The 18,966-nt window shown below is 41.1% G+C and overlaps 2 protein-coding genes across 3 annotated transcripts in view; one reads left to right on the forward strand and one right to left on the reverse strand.

Moving 5' to 3' along the window:
- The window catches only part of GMPS (guanine monophosphate synthase), a 63,823-nt gene extending 61,381 nt beyond the window's left edge, over window positions 1-2,442 (reverse strand). Inside the window, exon 1 of one of the 2 annotated variants that reach the window (XM_025879997.2) lies at window positions 2,312-2,442. In XM_025879997.2, the coding sequence (XP_025735782.2) occupies window positions 2,312-2,356 (45 nt within the window). In that variant the 5' untranslated portion in view covers window positions 2,357-2,442. Of the gene's footprint in view, window positions 1-796; window positions 1,109-2,311 lie in introns of those variants that run through there. The other variant, XM_025880005.2, reaches the window with a different exon arrangement.
- LOC141372104 (uncharacterized) lies at window positions 856-17,797 on the forward strand. Its single transcript, XM_073890694.1, has 5 exons — window positions 856-884; window positions 931-1,318; window positions 10,535-10,587; window positions 14,673-14,827; window positions 16,766-17,797. Exons 1-5 carry the CDS (start codon window positions 856-858, stop codon window positions 17,005-17,007), a joined length of 867 nt encoding a protein of 288 aa, XP_073746795.1. The 3' UTR covers window positions 17,008-17,797.
- The last annotated feature ends 1,169 nt before the right edge of the window (window positions 17,798-18,966 follow it).

The following is an 18,966-nucleotide window of genomic DNA, read 5'->3' on the forward strand; positions in this document are numbered from 1 at the left end:
CGGGGAGCGGATCCACCGCAAACAAACGTGCAAAAGCAGCAGCCAGCGATTAGGGGCGGGGTTAGACCCACGCTCCAGCCCTCCGAGAAGGATGGGGGGGAGGGCAGCGGAGCGAGCGACCCTCGGGTCACCGGCACTGACCGGGGACTGACCGGGGGACGGGGGGATGGGGAGGAAGGAGGACTGCAATCACGCGGCCTCGCGGAGGGCCGGCCTCGCCGCCGCGGACCCCAAGGCCGGCGTTGGGGAACGGGGAGGGCCTCACCGAGGGCAGGCGGGAAATGGGGAGGCGGGAAGACTGGAGGCCAGCACAGCTTGAACGCCGCACACGAGGCCCCGATCCTGCCTTGCCTTCCGCGGGCCCCAGGAGGTCCACAAAAGGCCCCCAGCCTCCCGAAGGGACGGGGTTGAGGGCTGAGGAAGCAAACACACACACCCGCTTGCCTCCCTACCTCCACCCTCCGGCCGCGCTCCTCGGGCTCCGAGCCCCACAGCGGAGCGGGGGAGGCGAGGGCCAGCGGCGTGGCCGCGGGGAGCTGACGCCCTCCCCGACGCCCGGAGACTGGCGGGCGCAGGAACCCCGACACGAAGACAAAAATCAACAAAGCACCTGCCGCTCCCGAGGAAAAAACATGCCACAGGCCCCGACCGGGGACTCTCCGACGCGCAGCTGCCCGGGCCGCAGGGCTGCGCAGACGGGCTTGGGGGGGGGGGGGTCGAGCGGTGGTTCCCTGGCCCCGGAGCCTCGCCTATGCCTGGAGGCGGCGAGGCAGGGAGCCCCACGCCAAAGACTGACCTTGGAGTCTCCGTTGCACAGAGCCATCGGGGCCGGGGCCGCGGAGCGGTGGCCACAGTATGAGACGGGGCGGGAGAGGGCCGGCGGGGTCGACGCAGCGGGCAGGGGCTTGAGGAGGAGGCCTGGTCTACAAGCGCGCGGGCGCGGAGAGGAGCTGGCCGACTGCGAGGCGCCGAATCTAGCAGCAACCACGGAGCGCGGGCCCCAGCGCCGCGGGAGAGGAGACCAGCAGCGCGCACGCTGCCCCCGCCTCCTGCTTCCGCCCCGGCCGGCCACTGGGAGGAGCCAGAGCCCGTTCGGCTAGGCAGCCAAACCGCGGACACCCGGCAGCTGCCGCCGCCACCAAATAAGCCCGCCTCGAGAGGAGGGGCCTTCGGGGCCCGGCCCGCCCCCCAGGTCCGTTCCCGCCGCCCAGGTCCGCCTCCGGGAAAAGAAACCCGCAGCTTCTCCGGCCCGCGGGTCCACGGGAAGAAGGGCCTGCGGCGCCCGGCCCCGCCTCCGCCGCCAAAGTCCGCCCCCCCAGTAGGAACCTGACCCGCCTCCGCCCCCTCTGGTCCGCCCTTGGGGGGGAGGAGCCCGCAACTAACAGCCCGGTTCCCGTCCCGCCCCCGCACCGGGCAACCGGCCCCGGGAGGAGGAAGAGCCCGAGGCGGTCGGCCCCTCCTCGCCGTGAAGGCCCACCTCTGAGAAAAACCCGAGCCTCCAAGAGCTGGCAATAGGCTTGCCGGCCGGCGGCCTTTGACCACTGTGAGAGGCTGGGGGAGCGGAGTAGGAAGTCTCCGGAGAGCTGGGTCCTAGCCATTGTCGCGGCCTCATGTCAGGTTGTGGGACACGGGGTCAGCCAAGGCTACTGTGAAGAGTTTCGTCGTGACATCTCAAGGGACATCAAAGTGAGATTTGATCACATAGGTCCGCAAAAGTTCTACAGCGGGTACAGAATTTCCATAAGGAGGTTTGGGAGCGGCAATCTGGTGGGATGCTGGGCCAGGGCACTGGCCATGAAGCTCTGTTTGCACAGCACCCTATGTTTTTATTTAGATGGTTTGTGGGGAAGGGGCTACAGTTCTTCCAGCTACTCCTTGACAACCGGCAAGATGAGGTATTACTTTGGTGACCTGGGAACCTAAATCGCGGTTGGAGAATAAATAAGACTTGGAACAGCTTCCAGATTCACAAAGCCTTTTAACAAATATTCAGTTACTACGATACAGCCATTTGCTGAGCTCATGCTATGTGTCAGGCTCCAGGTATTAAGGAGCCAGAGTAAGACAACCCTGACTTACAAAAACTCATTTTATTCTAAGCTATTTCACGAAAGTAGTGAGGTAGGATTTATGTTCTTATCCACTTTTTACTAATAAAAAAAATTGAGTCTCAGTGAGGTAATGTGCCTCTCTGCCTCTCGGAATAGGAGGTAGGGGGTACCTGATATGGGAAATGATAGTTTATTACTATCGGGGACAAAAGGCCCAAAATCCTAGCGGACCCCTGAGTCAATGAAAATATTTCACTTACCCTTTTTGGGGTTGAAAAACGGATACTTGAACTTTCTAAAGCCATGGATACTGTGCTCTCTTGGTAGGTCTGTATGAGAAATCAAGAGAACAGTGTAGTAACCAATAGGAGAGTCTCAGCTTACATCATTATCCACCCAGAATGAAATGGAATGGAATGTGACGTGCCGGCGGTAGGATTGGCTAAAGCCCATCTATACTTAGATAATACCTATATTAAATATATTCTAGTGGTCACCTGTGCTTATGGCTAAGGTACCAGGATCCTTGTATCTAAAGTTCTTCAAATTTTTACTCTATTGACCCCTCCCTCATTCTTGAAACTGGATTTCTCTTACAGTCTATCATAGAGGTGTCTTTTCACCTGTAAGATTGTTCTTGGTCTTTTTTTTCCTACGATAGTTGACACTGTGTCAGTCACTTTTTCTTGCCGCTCTTTCTGAATCTGTCCTAGAGGAGGAAGCTTAAGTGTTGCTTTTCTTCAATATTTCCGTTCCCTACCCTCTTCTCGTCTTACTCTTCACCTGTGTTTCTTTGGGGTACTTGTTTAAAATTCAAAACTAGTTTTGGGGCGCCTGGGTGGCTCAGTTGTTAGGCGTCTGCCTTCAGCTCAGGTCATGATCCCAGGCTCCTGGGATCGAGCCCCGCATCGGGCTCCCTGCTCAGCGGGAAGCCTGCTTCTCCCTCTCCCACTCTGCCTGCTTGTGTTCCCTCTCTCGCTGTGTCTCTCTCTGTCAAATAAATAAATAAAATCTTAAAAAAAATCAAAACTAGTTTTGATTCTGATTTCTGTGCCCAGTATCACTGAAACCATGATATTAGAGAGAAAACATTCAGTCTTTCATCCAAAAGCTGTAGGTTTTTCATAGATTCCCTTTATCAAGTTGAGGAAGTTCTCCTCTTTCCCCGTTTTGCTGAATTTTGTTCAGGAATGGATGTTGTCAAATGCTTTTTATGATGTGTCTGTTGACATTATTATATGGCTTTTCTTTTTTCAGTTTGTTAATGTGGTAAATTACATTGATTGGTTAATTTTTAAATGTCAAACCAGCCCTATATTCTTGGACTAAGCTTCAAGTAATCATGATATATTTTCCTCTTCGTTTTTTAAGATATATTTATTTTAGAGAGAGGAAGAGAGGACCTGCACGCAAGCCCAAGCATGTGCGCAAGTGAGTGGGGGGAAGGGCAGAGGGAGAGAATCCTCAAGCAAACCCCCCACTGAGTGTGGAGCCTGACATGGTCCAGTGTCATAGCCCTAAGATCATGACCTGAGCCAAAACCAAGAGTCAGATGCTCAACCAACTGAGCCACCCAGGCACCCCCATACATTTTCCTTTTTATATATATTGGATGTGATTTGTTAAATCTTGCTTTCAAATTTTTGCATCTATGTTAATGAGGAATATTAGCTGGCCATTTTCTTGTAATGTCTTTAACTGGATTTGGTATCAGGGTAATGCTGGCCTCAGAGAATAAAGTTGAAAGTTTGTGTAGAATTATACTTTCCAGAAGAGTTGATATAGAATTGGTGTTATTTCTTTCTTAAATGTCAGGTAGAATTCACCAATGAGGACATCTGATCCTAAAGTTATCTTTGTAATAAGGTTTTTAACTACAAAGTAAATTTTTAAAAGATATAGGGCTCATCAGGTTATCTATTTTTTCTTGCCTGAGCTTTGGCAAGTTGTGTCTTTCAAAGAATTTGTCAGTTTTGTCTAAGTTGTCAAATTCATAGACAAAGTGTTATTCATAATATTCTCTTATTATCATTTTAATATCTAGACTGTAGTGATATCAAATTTCTCATTCCTGATATTGGTAATTTTGTTTTCTGTTTTTCCTCAACAGTCTGGCTAGAAAAAATTTTGCCAATTTCATTGATCCTCTCAAAGAACAGCTCTTAGTTTAGTTTATTGCTTTTCTGCTATTTCATTGATTTCCACTTTAGTCTTTTTTATTTCCTTTCTTCTTACTTTGTGTTTAGTTTGCTCTTTTTCTAGTTTTTTAAGTTGGAATCTGAGATCATCAATTTGAGATCTTTCTTCTTTTCTAATATAGGTATTTAGGTCTATATATTTCCTCCTAAGAACTACTTTACTGATATCCCACAAATTCTGATATATCATATTTTCATTTCCATTTGGTTCTAAACAGTGTCTAATTTCTCTTTTTGATTTCTTCTTTGACCGATGAGTTATCTAAAAACGTGTTATTTCACTTCCAAATACTTGAGGATTTTTCAGAACTCTTTCTGTTATTGGTTTCTAAGTTGATTCCATCATGATCAGAGAATATATTTTGTCTGATTTGAATCCTTTTAAATGTATTGATGTTTGTTTTATGGCTTAGAATATAGTCTATCTTGGTGAATGTTCTGTGTGTACTTGAAAAGAATGTGTATTCTGCTGTTGTGTGGAGTGTTCTATATGTGGCAAATAGGTCAAGTTGATTGATAATATTGTTCAAGACTATTATATTCTTGATGATTTTCTGTTCATTTATTCTATCAGTTATTGAGAGAGGGGTTCTAAAATGTCTATAATTGTGATTTTATCAACTTCTTACAGTTCTATCAGTTTTTGTTTCTTGTATTTTGAAACTCTGTTATTAGGGTCATAAATGTTTAGAATTGTTATTGATCACTTTATCATTATGAAATGACATTCTGTATTCCTGGTAATATTCTTTACTCTGACATTTGTCCAATATTAAAATAGCACACCTGGGGTGCCTGGCTGGCTCAGTTGGTAGAGCATGCGACTCTTGATCTCAAGGTCTGGAGTTCAAGGGTCACATTGGGCCTAGAACTTACTTTAAATAAGAAATAAATAAAAATAAAATAGTATGCCTGCTTTCTTGACTGGTTATTTGGTATGATATAGATTTTGCAACTCTTTAACCTGTTTCTGCATTTATGTTATGTCTTAAAGTGTTTTTCTACAGGCAGCAAATAATTGGATCTTGCTTTTTTGTCTGATCTGTCAATTTCTTTTAATTGGAGTATTTAAACCATTTATATTTAATGTGATTATTAATACAGTTAAGTTTATGTCTATAGAGATTCTCAAGGCAGTAAGCTGGGGCAATTGAAGGGCTCATCTCTGTCCTTTAATGCTTGATATTCAGTATTCAAAACCATTGTTTCATATATTTTGTTTTATTGTTGTTGTTTCAGCAAGAGGGTAAATCCAGTTGCTGTTACTGCATCTTTGGCAAAAGGGGAAGTCTGGAAACCTCTCTTAATGAGTAGTTGAATAATCTTAAACCTATAAGTCCTTTACCTGTCTCATACGTAGTTTTGTTAAGGGTGAAAATTGCCCTGAATTCAAAACAACTTAGGCAATATAGACTAGTGATGTTGATACTTATAAATGTAATTTTGTGGTTTCTGAGACCAACACATTTTTTAGATAACATTTGATAAAATCCACAGATAGAAATTTCACATGACTTTTCAGATTTGGTGAGTATCATATCATAAAATACTTCAGGTATAATCCAAGATCATTTCATCTTTCAAACTGTAAAATATTTTAAACTTCCCATTAAAAAATTAACTTTAAAGCTTATAAAAAATATTAGAGGCCAACTTAATCCCAATGTGGGAGGAAGTATATAGTATTTCAAAATCCTCTTAGGATGGTACGTGAATTGTTTCTTTTTTAATTGAAGACAACTGTTCTAAAATGATTTTGGGAGGCGCCTGGGTGGCTCAGTCAGTTAAGCAACTGAGTCTTTGTTTCGGCTCAGGTCATGATCTGAGTCGTGGGATCAAGCCCTGCATTGGGCTCCATGCTGTGTGGAGTCTGCTTAAGATTCTCTCTCTCCCTCCCTCTCTGCCCCTCCTGCTCATGCTGTCTCACTCTTTCTCTCTCTCTTTCTCAAATAAATAAATAAAATCTTTTTTTTTTAAGATTTTATTTATTTACAGGGAGAGACACAGCGAGAGAGGGAACACAAGCAGGGGAGTGGGAGAGGGAGAAGCAGGCTTCCCGCCGAGCAGGGAGCCCGATGCGGGGCTCGATCCCAGGACCCTGGGATCATGACCTGAGCCGAAGGCAGACGCTTAACGACTGAGCCACCCAGGCGCCCCAATAAATAAAATCTTTTAAAAAATGATTTTTGGTCATATATCTCTTGCTTGGAATCTTCTTAATAGTTCTCCATTGCTCTCAGGATAAAGTTAAAACTTCTAGCCTTGTTCATTTGGTCCTTGTCTTGAGATTTGGCTATCCCGTTTACCTTGTTACTGCTCTCTTACTGCTGCCCCCTCACTCTACTCTAGCCATACTGCTTTAGTTCCTTAAACATGACATATTCTCTCTTGACTCAGGCCTTTTGCACATAAATATCTTTTGTTTACAATATTTCTGTTCCCTTCCCCAAAACTCTTAAGCCTTAGGTTAGGTGTCTTTTCCTTTTTTGTGCTCCCTCCCACATCCCTTTCCCTTTCATTAGTACTCACTACCCTCTACTGTATTTACTTGTCTCTGTCCACAGAAAAGCCCGAGAAGCCACCAGATACTGTTTCTAAACACTATTCTCCAACAAGAGGAACCATGTTTTCTTGGAGAAAAGGCTGATTTCAGGGGCAAAGCAGGGACAGGATAACCAGGAACATCTTTTTGGGCCAGGAAGTAAGGAAGTATTCAGAGAATAATGGGGACATGTCAGAGGGATACAGAAGTCAGTTTGAAAGGACTTTTACTAGCCAAATCTGGGAGAGTATATCAAAATAAAAGTGATGGTAAACAAATCACATCCACTGATTAGATTAGGGGCCCATCAATCTTTGATGATATAAGTAAATGGATGATTAAATAGACAGAAACCCTTCCTTGTACTACAATGTCAACTAATAAAAGTCAAAGGAATAATTGAGTTATAAAATCATCATTTTGCAACCCTCATAATAAATTCAGGCAAGAAACATCAATGGATGGCAAAACTTACAAATAGATGGATCAAGAACAGGTTTTATTTACATTGTCTCAGAGTATCTCTCTACAAAATAATCATACATGAAAAAAGAGTAATTTTATTGTGGAGAAACCTGAAGGCACATCCTTATTCAAGTGATCCAAGTTAACATCAAAGAAGTGGGACAAATCAACATCATACATTATCTGATGGATGTGGTGAGCCAAGCACAGAATTACTTCAGTGGTCTTGCCTAAAATACATAATCCAACTGAGTAAACATCAGGCAAACCCAAATGGAGGAACATTCCACAAAATAACAGGTCTACAATTGTTCCAGTTATCTATTGGTTTGTAACAAACACCCTAAAACCTAGTGGCTTAAAACACGCTATTTTGCTACAATTTGGACAAGGTTCAGCAGGGATAGCTCTTCTCAGTTCTAAGCTGTCAGCTGGTACAGCCCAGAGCCTGGCTCCACTAGGCCTCACCTAGAGTGGCTCAAAGGCTGGGAGCTAGAATCATGTAAAGACTTTTGCACTCACATGTATGACACCTGATCTGGAAGACATAGCTGAGGGTTGGAACAGCTGCAGCTCCTCTAACATGTCTACTTGTCTATGGTCTCTTCATCACCACAGCCTCAGGGTAACTGGATTTTTCTACATGTCAGCTCAGGAATCCCAGGGAGTGTGTATATGTGTCTGGGTGTGAAAGAGAGCCAGGTAGAAGTTGTATGGCCTTACTTTTTTTTTTTTAAGATTTTATTTATTTATTTGACAGAGAGAGAGACACAGTGAGAGAGGGAACACAAGCAGGGGGAGTGAGAGAGGGAGAAGCAGGCTTCCCGCCGAGCGGAGAGCCCGATGCAGGACTTGATCCCAGGACCCTGAGATCATGACCTGAGCCGAAGGCAGACGCTTAACGACTGAGCCACCCAGGTGCCCCTGTATGGCCTTTCTAACCTAGCCTCATAAGTTACACAGGTCCACTTCTCTATATTCTGCTCAAAAACCGAGGCACAGGGTTTGTCTAGATTAGGAGACAGAATTCTAGAGCATGTGGAACTGGAAATGTGGTGCAATGCTCAGAAAAATACAATTAGCACAGTAATCTTAGAAAATGAAGGTCACAGGAGGGCTAAGGAACCGTTCGAGATTGAAGGAGAGTAGAGACATGACAGCTGAGTAAATACTGGATTGAATCCTCTTGCTATAAAGTGTATCATAGGATAACGGGTAAAACTTGAAGGCCCTCTGTAAGTGAAGGGTATATGGGAGCTCTTTGTACAGTTATTGCAACTTTGCTATAAGTTTGAAATCACGTCAAAATTTTAAAAGATAATATACACCATAAAATCTCATTGTTTAAAAATCTTGCAGTTAGAAGTGCCTGGGTGGCTTAGTCAGTTAAGCCTCTGCCTTCAGCTCAGGTCATGATCTCGGGGGTGTGGTATCAGGCCCTGCATCAGGCTCCCTGCTCAGTGGGGAGTCTGTTTCTCTCTCTCCCTCTCTGTGCTCTCTCTTGCTCTCTCTCTCTCAAATAAATAAATCATTTTTAAAAATCTTGCAGTTAATCCTTTCATAAAAGAATAATTATATGATAAAAATAACTACCCATATATGATACATTCCTATTTTTAAATATCCTGTTTTATTGAAGCAGAAGACCATTGAATAAACCTGGTAGAACACTTCATGTGCCAAGGCACTATTGTAAATTATTACATATATGAGCACATTTAATACAATGGTCTTATGACATGGGTACTATCATTATCCCCTTGGCATCTTTTCATGATTGAGAAAACTGAGAGAGAAATTAACTAGCATAAGGTTATACAGCCAGTAAACCAGAGAACTGAGATTCAAACCAGGCCAACCCACTCTAGCCTTTTTACTGTTCACTAAGCATTCAAAATACACTTTGCCAAATAATCGTTGGGGTATATATTAAACAGTAATGACCGTATTACCGTTTCTTCCATCTGTTTGCAGTGTTATAATTTTGATGGATTTTTTTAACTGGTTATCCTTTACAAAATTTATGGGTATAAATTCACTGGGTGTTTATGTAATGTACTTAATTGTGGTAAAAACATGTGATGGAAAATTTACCATCTTAGCCATTTTTAAGTGAACAGTTCAGTAGTGCTAAGTATATTCATATTGTGTACAGCAGATCTCTATATTTCATCTTGCAAAACTTGAAATGAACAATTCTCCATTTCCCCTTCTCTCAGCCCTGGTGGCCACCATTCCATTATCTGTTTCTACAAATGTGACAGCTTTAGATACCTCATATAAGTGAAATCATACAGTATTTGTCTTTTTATAACTGGTTTATTTCACTTAGCATAACGTCCTCAAGGTTTATCCATGCTATAACATGAGACAGGATTTCCTTCCTTTTTAAGGCTGAATAATAGTCTATTGTGTGTATGTGTGTGTGTACCACATTTTATTTATCCATCCATCTGTCCATGGACATTTGGGTGGCTGCCACCTTTTGGCTGTTGCGAGTAATATTGCTGTTGGAGTATTTGTGTATTAAAAATAAAAAATATAAGAATGAAACATAGTAACTCAGAAAACAACTTGCAGTGAGGGTAAAGAAAATGAAGTCCTCCAGGTTTTGAAATGCAATATGCTTTCTGTTTTTGCACAAGTAATGATAACACTTTCCATGGAATTTGTAATTTTTTAATTTCTTTAAAAGATTTTACTTATTTAATGAGAGAGACAGAGAGAGGATGAGCGGGGGAAGAAGCAAAGGGAGAGGGAGAAGACTCCATGTCGAGCAGGGAACCCAATGCAGGGCTGGGTCCCAGGACCCTGGGATCATGACCTGAGCTGAAAGCAGATGCTTAATTGACTAAGCCACCAGGCACCCCTCCATGGAATTTTTAAGTTTAGGATTTTAAGCTGTTTTCATATATTAATATATTAAAATTGCATATATTAAATTCACCTATATTCACATAACATCCATGAATTTAGTATTCTGGCAATAGGCATCATAATACTTATACAAATGCGGGGCACCTGGGTGGCTCAGTTGGTTAAGCATCTGCCTTTGGCTCAGGTCATGATCCCAGAGTCCTGGGATCGAGCCCTGCATGGGGCTCCTTGCTCAGCAGGGAGCCTGCTTCTCCCTCTCCCTCTGCCTGCCACTCTGCCTACTTGTGCTCTCTCTCTCTCTGTCAAATAAATAAATAATCTTTTAAAAAATAATACTTATACAAATGCAAAGCTCAATTTGTAACCAATAGTTTGATGTTTTTATTTTGACCTCTTCCTAGGAATCAGCTCTGCATTCAGAGCCTCAGTTCAACCAAGATACCACAAATCTGAGGTGACTAGAAAAAAGCAGCATGACCCCACTTTACTTAGGACATGTTACAAGAATCGACACTTTTCCTGAAACGAGAGACTTCACCAAGTTTGGCTTTCCATACCTACTTCCGTTTTATCGAAGATTTCTTTCCCTATTGGTAGTGTTAGTTGCCCAAAGTAAAATTCTTTCTCTGGGAATAACTTGTTGGAAAAGGTAGGTAACCAGTTAGCATTTCAAAAGACCATAAAAAATGTGAGGATACGTTATAAGGATACCCAAGGGAATTTCAGGGTGGGACAAACATGGTAACCCAATCTAGTACTCACTGAATGTCCTTCCTTTCTCCACTTCCCAACCCCCCCACACACATTTGTTACCTCTTTCTCCAACTTTCTCCATCTCTTAGCCAATTAAACTCATCTTTTGTCTGTCCTATCATTCATTCTCATATTTCTCTCTGTATACACACACACACACACACACACACACACACACACAAAGAATGTTTGGTTGTGGGTGGTTGTATTTCTTTTTACCTTCATAGAATTAAATAATATGTATGAAAGCACTTTTTAAATGATAAAGCACCATAAAAAATATTGGTTATTTTCAGAGTGTGGTCCCATGACTAGCACATTGTGAGTACCCCATATATGATTGTGAAATGATTCACTAAAGCATTATGTACTCTGTCCTTATTTTGAAAACCATGTACATTAAAACATGACAAGATATGGGGAAATTTTTACAGAAAAATATGTGAATCTCTAAAACAGTATTAAAATGAAAAAACAACATCAAGACCCCAATCATGAAAGGGAGAGATAAAATTCAAAAATTAGTCACTACAAATAATAAACATAGTATGTTACTTAAAATATTTTGGTATCACCTTCCCAATCTTCTAAAAGTCCCACAAAATAACAGAAGAAAAAATTTAGAAGTAAAACATGGCAATATTGGAAAACCATGTAGGATGTCATAAGCAGAAAAAAAAATGTTGCTGGTTGGAGTGTAAAATGGCACAACCACTTTAGAAAACATTCTCGCAGTTTCTTAGAAAGTTAAATATACACGTATCACACAACTCAGCAATCCTTTTCTAGGTAATTGCCCAAGAGAAATGAAAACATGTTTACACAAACACCTGTACACAGTATTTATAGTGACTTCATTCATAACTGCCAAAACTGGAAATAATCCATATGTCCTTGGACTAGTGAATGGATAATAAACACATACTGGTACATCCATACAACAAAATACTACTCAGCCAAAACACAAAAAGGGGGTGAGGAGAGGGGAGAACTATCAGTACAAGTGACAATTTCAATGCACTTTGCTAACTGAAAGAGGTCAGACTCAAAAGGCTACATATTATATGATTCTATTTATATGACATTTTAGAAAAGCAAAACTACTGGGAGAGAAAACAGATAAGTGGGGGCTTGGGGGCTGGAGGACGGGTGGAGAGATTGTCTTCAAAAGAGCACAAAAGACTTTTGGAGCGATGAAACTTCCATATTTTGATTGTGGTGGTGGTTACATAACTATTTGTCAAAACAGTTTGCATTTATCAAAACTTACAGAACTGTAAAGTAAAATCTTACTTCTATAAATTATACCACAATAAACCTGATTGTCTCCCCCCCCAAAAAAAAGCAATGAAAAAATTCTGAGGGATATATAGAAGATATAATTCAGATGATAGTGAGCTGGAACACTAGTCAAGAAATCTGCAACCACACATAGGTGTAGGAAGGGGCCACTAGATGGTGGTGTTCACTTTTGTAACAGAGCCCAGGAAAAACTTCAAGCTCAAAGATCACAGGCCTACCACAGGAAGTTTTTTTTAGCAAATTTCCTATAACCCATAGCTATAACACCTTCTGTCTAGGCTTAAGCTATAGTTTCTGTGTTTTTGCTAGGCCAGTTCTCCCAGCCTTTTACTGATTCTGGGAGGCCATCAATATCCTTCCAGGAAAACTCTGTTTCTCTGCTTTTGTTTTTGTTTTCTGAAACGGACTGAATAGAACTATTAATGGTTATTAACCAATTTATTTTTGGTTTGTTTTTCTTCATTACGGAGAATTTTGAATATATACAAAATAAACAGACTGGTAAGATGATGCCCCAATAAACCCATCAGTTTTGAGTCATTGATAATCTGATGTTCTTAATTCAGCAAGCTTCCACCACCCCCAAACCCCATGCAAATAATTTTCTATAGTCCTTCTTTTTAATGAGATAAAATTCACATATTTTAAAATAGCCTTATTTTTAAAATTTATTTTAGGTTCATAGCAAAATTGAGCACAAAGTGCAGAGATTTCCATATATTCTTGTCCCCACTCATCCATAGCCTCACCCATTAACAACATCCCCCAGCAGAGTGGTACGTTTGTTACAATTGATGAACCTACATTGACACATCATTACCACCCAAAGTCCATAGTTTACATCAGGGCTGACTCTTGGGTTTGGACAAATATATTATGAAATGTAATTACCATTTTAGCATACAGAGCAGTTTCAGTCCCCTAAATATCCTCTGTGCTCCACCTATTCATCCCTACCTTCCCCTGAGCCCTACCAAAGTGCACAAATTTTAACTGTACAATTCCAGTTTATCAGGGCACCTGGCTAGCTCAGTGGCTAGAGCATGAGACTCTTGATTTGGGGTTGTGAGTTTGAGCCCCATGTTGGGTGTAGACATGACTTAAAAATAAAAAAAAAAAAAAATTCCAATTTGTCTTTGAAAGTTTGGAAGTTCCCAATAATGTAGAACAAAAAGAAAAAAGAAAGTTATGAGAGAAAATGTGAGAGATAAATCCAGGCGTGGTGAAAATTCTGAACTCTAAGAAAAGGAAAATTCCATAAGCTTCCAAATGGAAAAACAAGATACCAGCAAAGGAACAAAAACTGGGTTGATATTAACTAACAATAATATAATCATATGTGATAAGAACTTTTTTATTTGAATTCAATTAGCCAACATATAGTACATAAGTTTTTGATGTAGTGTTCATTGATTCATTAGTTATGTATAATACTGTGTTCAACACATCACGTGCTCTCCTTCATGGCCATCACCCAGTTACCCCATCCCCACACCCACCTCCCCTTCTGCAACCCTCAGTTTGTTTCCCAGAGTCAAGAGTCTCTCATGGTCTATCTCCTTCTCTGATTTCTTTCCATTCTGTTTTCCCTACCTTCCCCTATGATCCTTTGCACTATTTCTTATATTCCACATATGAGTGAAACCATATAATAATTGTCTTTCTGATTGACTTACTTCACTCAGCATAATACCCTCGAGTTCCTCCATGTCAGTGTAAATGGTATTCATCCTTTCTGAAAGCTGAATATTCCATTGTATATATGAACCACATCTTTATCCATTCAGAACTTTTCTGATGTAATTAATATCTTACTTTTGAGAGCTTCAGCCTCAAATTGCAGGAAAAATAAATGAAATTTTAAAAAATATGTATACATATGATAAATGTGAACATATGCTTTTATCATTAAAAGAATACAAACTAAAATAACATCATATATTCGTACTTGTCATATTAGTGTAGACTGACAAATTTGATATGTAAAGGGTTAATGTGGGCAAGCAGACACAACTGATCACAGTTAAACAGTGTAAATTGGCACAAAAATTTTTGTAGGGCTATTGACAATATTATCACATTTTATTTTTTTTTAATTTTTTTAAAAGATTTTATTTATTTGACAGAGAGAGAGACAGCCAGAGAGTAAACACAAGCAGGGGGAGCGGAAGAGGGAGAAGCAGGCTTCCCGTGGAGTTTGATCCCAGGACCCTGGAATCAGGACCTGAGCTGAAGGCAGATGCTTAACGACTGAGCCACCCAGGTGCCCCTATTATCACATTTTAAATACACATTTTCACCCAGAAATTTTACTTCTAAAATACATGTGTGTATGGAGGGATAGTGAAACAAACCATCAAACTAGAAAGAACCTAAATGGACCGTATCATCAATATGAGACTGGTTGGTAAATTTTAGCAAATCCATACAGTGGACTCAGAAAGGCCTAGAATGGACCCTGTGTTCACCCTTTTGGTCATTCAGGCATGCGCAATGGAGAATGGGAAAGTACAGAGTGGAGCAATTGAAAGCAAGAAGAGATTGTAGCTACCACCAGGAGGGGTTTGTGTTTGGCAGCTTCACCAGATTCACCAGAACACCTCAATCAGAGAAGACCAGGAAAAAGAATATTACCAGAAGTGAGTAAAGGGCATTGAGTATTCAAAAGGAACAGCTGTTCGTAATAGTAGTGGCTAAAGGTCCCATGCAGTGTCAGTCTTGTTTTCATGGTGAGAGTTGCTCCACATTTGCTGAGGTACCCTGAGAGCCTAGTGGGACAGCATGCCTCAGTTTGCAGGGAAGTGTTTCAGTCTGTCCCACAAGACTACCATGAGGTCTTCCAAGAAAGAAACAACAATCTGGGCATGGCTTAGCAGTGAAGACTTATTTCTGCTTCATGTGGCATCAGCAAGCAGAGCTTAACTTGCAACTGGAGGATTCAATTCCAATGTAGCTCACACAGAGCAACCAAGTGTGCTGCTGCTGACTGGCAGCTCAGGCAGCAACTGAGAGCTATGGGCCTTAGTTCCTTTCCAAATAGTTCTACCCTCAGTGCATAGTACTCAGTTCCAAAAGATTGTCTCAAGAGACAGTAAGTGGAAACTGCCAGATCCTTAAGATCTGGACCTGGAAATTAGTTCAGCATCATCTCAGCTGTATTCTGTTGGTCAGTGAGAGAGCCTAGATTCCAGGGAAGGGACAGAGGCTCCACCTCTCAAAGGGAGAAGTGATAGACTTTGGAAGCTATGTTTTAAAACTGCCACATCAGGTTCAAGGAAATCAATTTCAGTTATTTATGGATCCTCCAGAAAGCCTTGAGAGTTTAAATATGGAGAATATATTATGTATGACCAGCATTACATCGTTACCTACACATTAGTTAAACCAAGATTACCCCATATTCCATATCAGAATTTCCTGACCCGTCCCTCACCTCCAACCTGCTTTTGGTCAAAATAGGATAGGAGAGCACTTGACTGAAAAGGAGTTGGTCTCTTTTTGATGTGGTATTAGCTGAATGTCAGCTCTGGGTAGACATGTAGTAATATTTACGTGTCTGGCATGGGGCACCTAACTAGCTCAGTCGGTAGAGCATGCAACTCTTGATCTCAGGGTCCTAAGTTCAAGCCCCATGTTGGGTGTAAAGCTTACTTAAAAAAAAAAAAAAATCAAAAACAAAACTCTGGCAGATGATGGGGAAAGGCATAAAGAATGAAGACAATCATAAATATCATGAGACATTTGGAAACTATTTTGTATTTAATTTTTTAGTCATTCTGCACCTAACTTGAGAATAAATATCAAGGATCAATTTGATCAACTTTAGTTAACCAAATGGCCTTTAAAAAAACTAATTGTTTCACCTTCTCTTGATGGGTACAAGATATATTAGCTAGTATATGGACTCTCTCGGCTGGCCTGTAAAAAGTCAAGGGCAATTGTTTTATTTTGAGTGATTTTAGATAACAAATTTCTATTAGTCTGTTGATTTTCTTAGTTGTGTCATATCAGTATGATCACAAGTTTTAGTTTAGAAACTTTTAGCCAGTGTTGACTCCTGTGTCCTGGACTCCTGGTAAGTTAACTGGGCTTTTAAAAATGATGAGTTACTGAGGTTTGTTTTGAATATCAGAAAGGCAGGATGACCAAAGTACAGTCATGGTTGGTGTGGTACATATATGAGATTTATAATACACCAATACCCTTCCATTGGCACCTCCGCCTGAGTTTAGCCAGAGCTGCACCATTTCCTTCATGAGAACTTCTCAATTTAAAAACCCTTTAAAATCTGCATAGAAATAAAAATTACATGTAATTCTTAAAATAATAGAAGAATACTTCCCTGACCTTGAGAAAAGATTGACATGGTTCACTGATTCCCAGTATGACAATTTTAAAGTATATCTACAAGTTCTTTGATATTCCTCCCTTCAAGAAGTAAAACTTTATTCTCCTTCCCTTGAGGGTATGATGGACTTAGTGACTTGCCTGTGATTAATAGAATATGATGAAGTATGTGACTCTTGACACTGTATCTTAAAAGCATTGTAACTTCTTCCTTGTTCTTTCCCATAAAGCACTTGCTCTGAGGGAAGCCAGTTGCCATTTCAGAAAGACACCTAAGCAGCTCTACAGAGACTCACATAACAAGGAACTGAGGCCTCCTGCCAACATCCATGTGATTGAGCCATGTTGGAAGTGGATCCTCCAGCTCCAGCCAAGCATTCAGATGACTAAAGCCCCCGCTCACATCTTCACTGCAACCTCATTGGAGATACTTAGCCAGAACCATCCAGCTAAGCCATATCTGAATTCCTGACCAGTAGCAATTATGAGATAAAATGATCATTGTTTTAAGGTGCTAAATTTTGGAATAATATGTAACCCAACAATAGATGATAAATATACCCAAGAAGGATTAAGATTTTAAAAAATAAGGACATATCTAGAAATTAGAGGGAAAAAAAAACCTTACAAACACCAGACAGAACAAGCTACTTACAAATAAACAAAATCTGATGAAAATTTCTTAATAGTAATAATGAAAGCTGTAAGTCAACAACAACATTTGGAAAAGCAAAGATTCAGTTTGCCAATACATCGTATTTTCAAAAATAATGGAACTTATTTTTCTTCTCTAATTCTCTATTTATATAAAATTCTCTAATTATATAAAAATGGAATGGAATTTAATCGTGACTACCCCAAAGATCCTAGGGCAAGATGAAGAATACAGAAAAATCTATTTTACAATATTTAAGTGGATGAGACAGAATGAATAATTTGTAATGAGTTGTGAAATAAAAATAATTTCCACTTACATAGCTCCGTAGTAAACTTTCTAATATATAATACATCATTCAACAAGTATTTACTAAAACTTACCATGCCTATGTACTTTAAAAAAACCTTTCAGCAAGTTTGTGGACTTTGAAGCCATTCTTTAAAGAATGAAGGTTCAGGGCCACTGGGGTGGCTCAGTTAAGCACCAGATTCTTGATTTCAGCTCAGGTCATGATCTCGGGGTCATGAGATCAGGCCCTGCTGGCCTGGAGCCAGCTTAAAATTCTCTCTCCCCCTCTGCACCTCTCCACCACTTGCTCTCTCTCTCTCAAAAAGGAAGGAAGGAAGGAAGGGAGGGAGGGAGGGAAGAAGGAAGGAAGGAAAGAAAAAGAAAGAATTAACAGTGTAACTTTTTTTGAGATTTGTTTATTTATTTGAGAGAGACAGTGCACACACCAGTAGGGGAGTAGAACAGGCAAAGAGAGAATCTTGAGAAGACGCCCCACTGAGTGTGGAGCCCCACAGGGGGCTTGATCTCACTACCCTGAGATCATGACCACAGCAGGAATCAAGAGTTGGATGCTTAACCACTCACCGACCCAGGTGCCCCATAAATGTGTTAACTTTTTATTCAAATTTTAATGTCCATCTTCAGGAAACCAACCTTTTCCTTCTTAAATTTTGAGATGGAGAAGTTATTGCAACATTTGACTATTTGGGAGAGGCCAGCGATAACATATTTTATCTTTTAAATGGTGTGAGGTTTGGTATGTTTAACTTTTAAGCATAAGTTGTTTTCAGTATCCGCTATCCACTGGAAAATAGTATGTAATATAAATAAACATATGTAAAACTTTATAGGTATTTCCTATACAATTAATGCTATTGGTTCCCTAAGGTTATTTTCTCTTATCATCTCAATACTGCATATATATCGAGTTAACATGAAACAAAACTTTAATATTTGGCTCTTACAAGCCCTTTTATCAACAATAAGAGGGAGGGAAGGAATCTTATGATTCCAATCCACCCAATGTAACGAGTTAGTTACCCAGATCCCAGTTCCACTACATTTCTTCCACCACACTGGAAAAAAAACGGACTACAGAGAAATCTCGCACCTCTGAGCAGTTTCAATCATTCCATAAAAAAGCAGGCACTGTTGAGACACGCATTTCTCCATTTAACCAGGTCTCTTACTACCTTTTGGGGGGCACCCTTGCCTGCTGATAAAGACACTGCGTAAACTTCAACTCTTCTCCTCCCCGTTTCTGTCTGGCCCACCCAAGCAGGGGCATCACACAATTCCTGGCCCCGAGCATTGCCCTACCCCAGGCTAGCGACAAGCGCTAGCACAGCAGCCCCCACCTTCAGAGGCTCGACGGTGTGCTCACTCGGCCACCTGCACAGGCCTGCCTCAAACAGCCCTCACGTGGCCGCGCGGGCCCAATTACCGAGGCCCACGCTTTCCAGACGGCCGCATGCGCTCATAGAG

The sequence above is a fragment of the Callorhinus ursinus genome, unplaced genomic scaffold (genome assembly GCF_003265705.2).
Source record: "Callorhinus ursinus isolate GAN/ISIS: 27379988/994484 unplaced genomic scaffold, GSC_fseal_2.0 scaffold1, whole genome shotgun sequence".
NCBI lineage: Eukaryota > Metazoa > Chordata > Mammalia > Carnivora > Otariidae > Callorhinus > Callorhinus ursinus.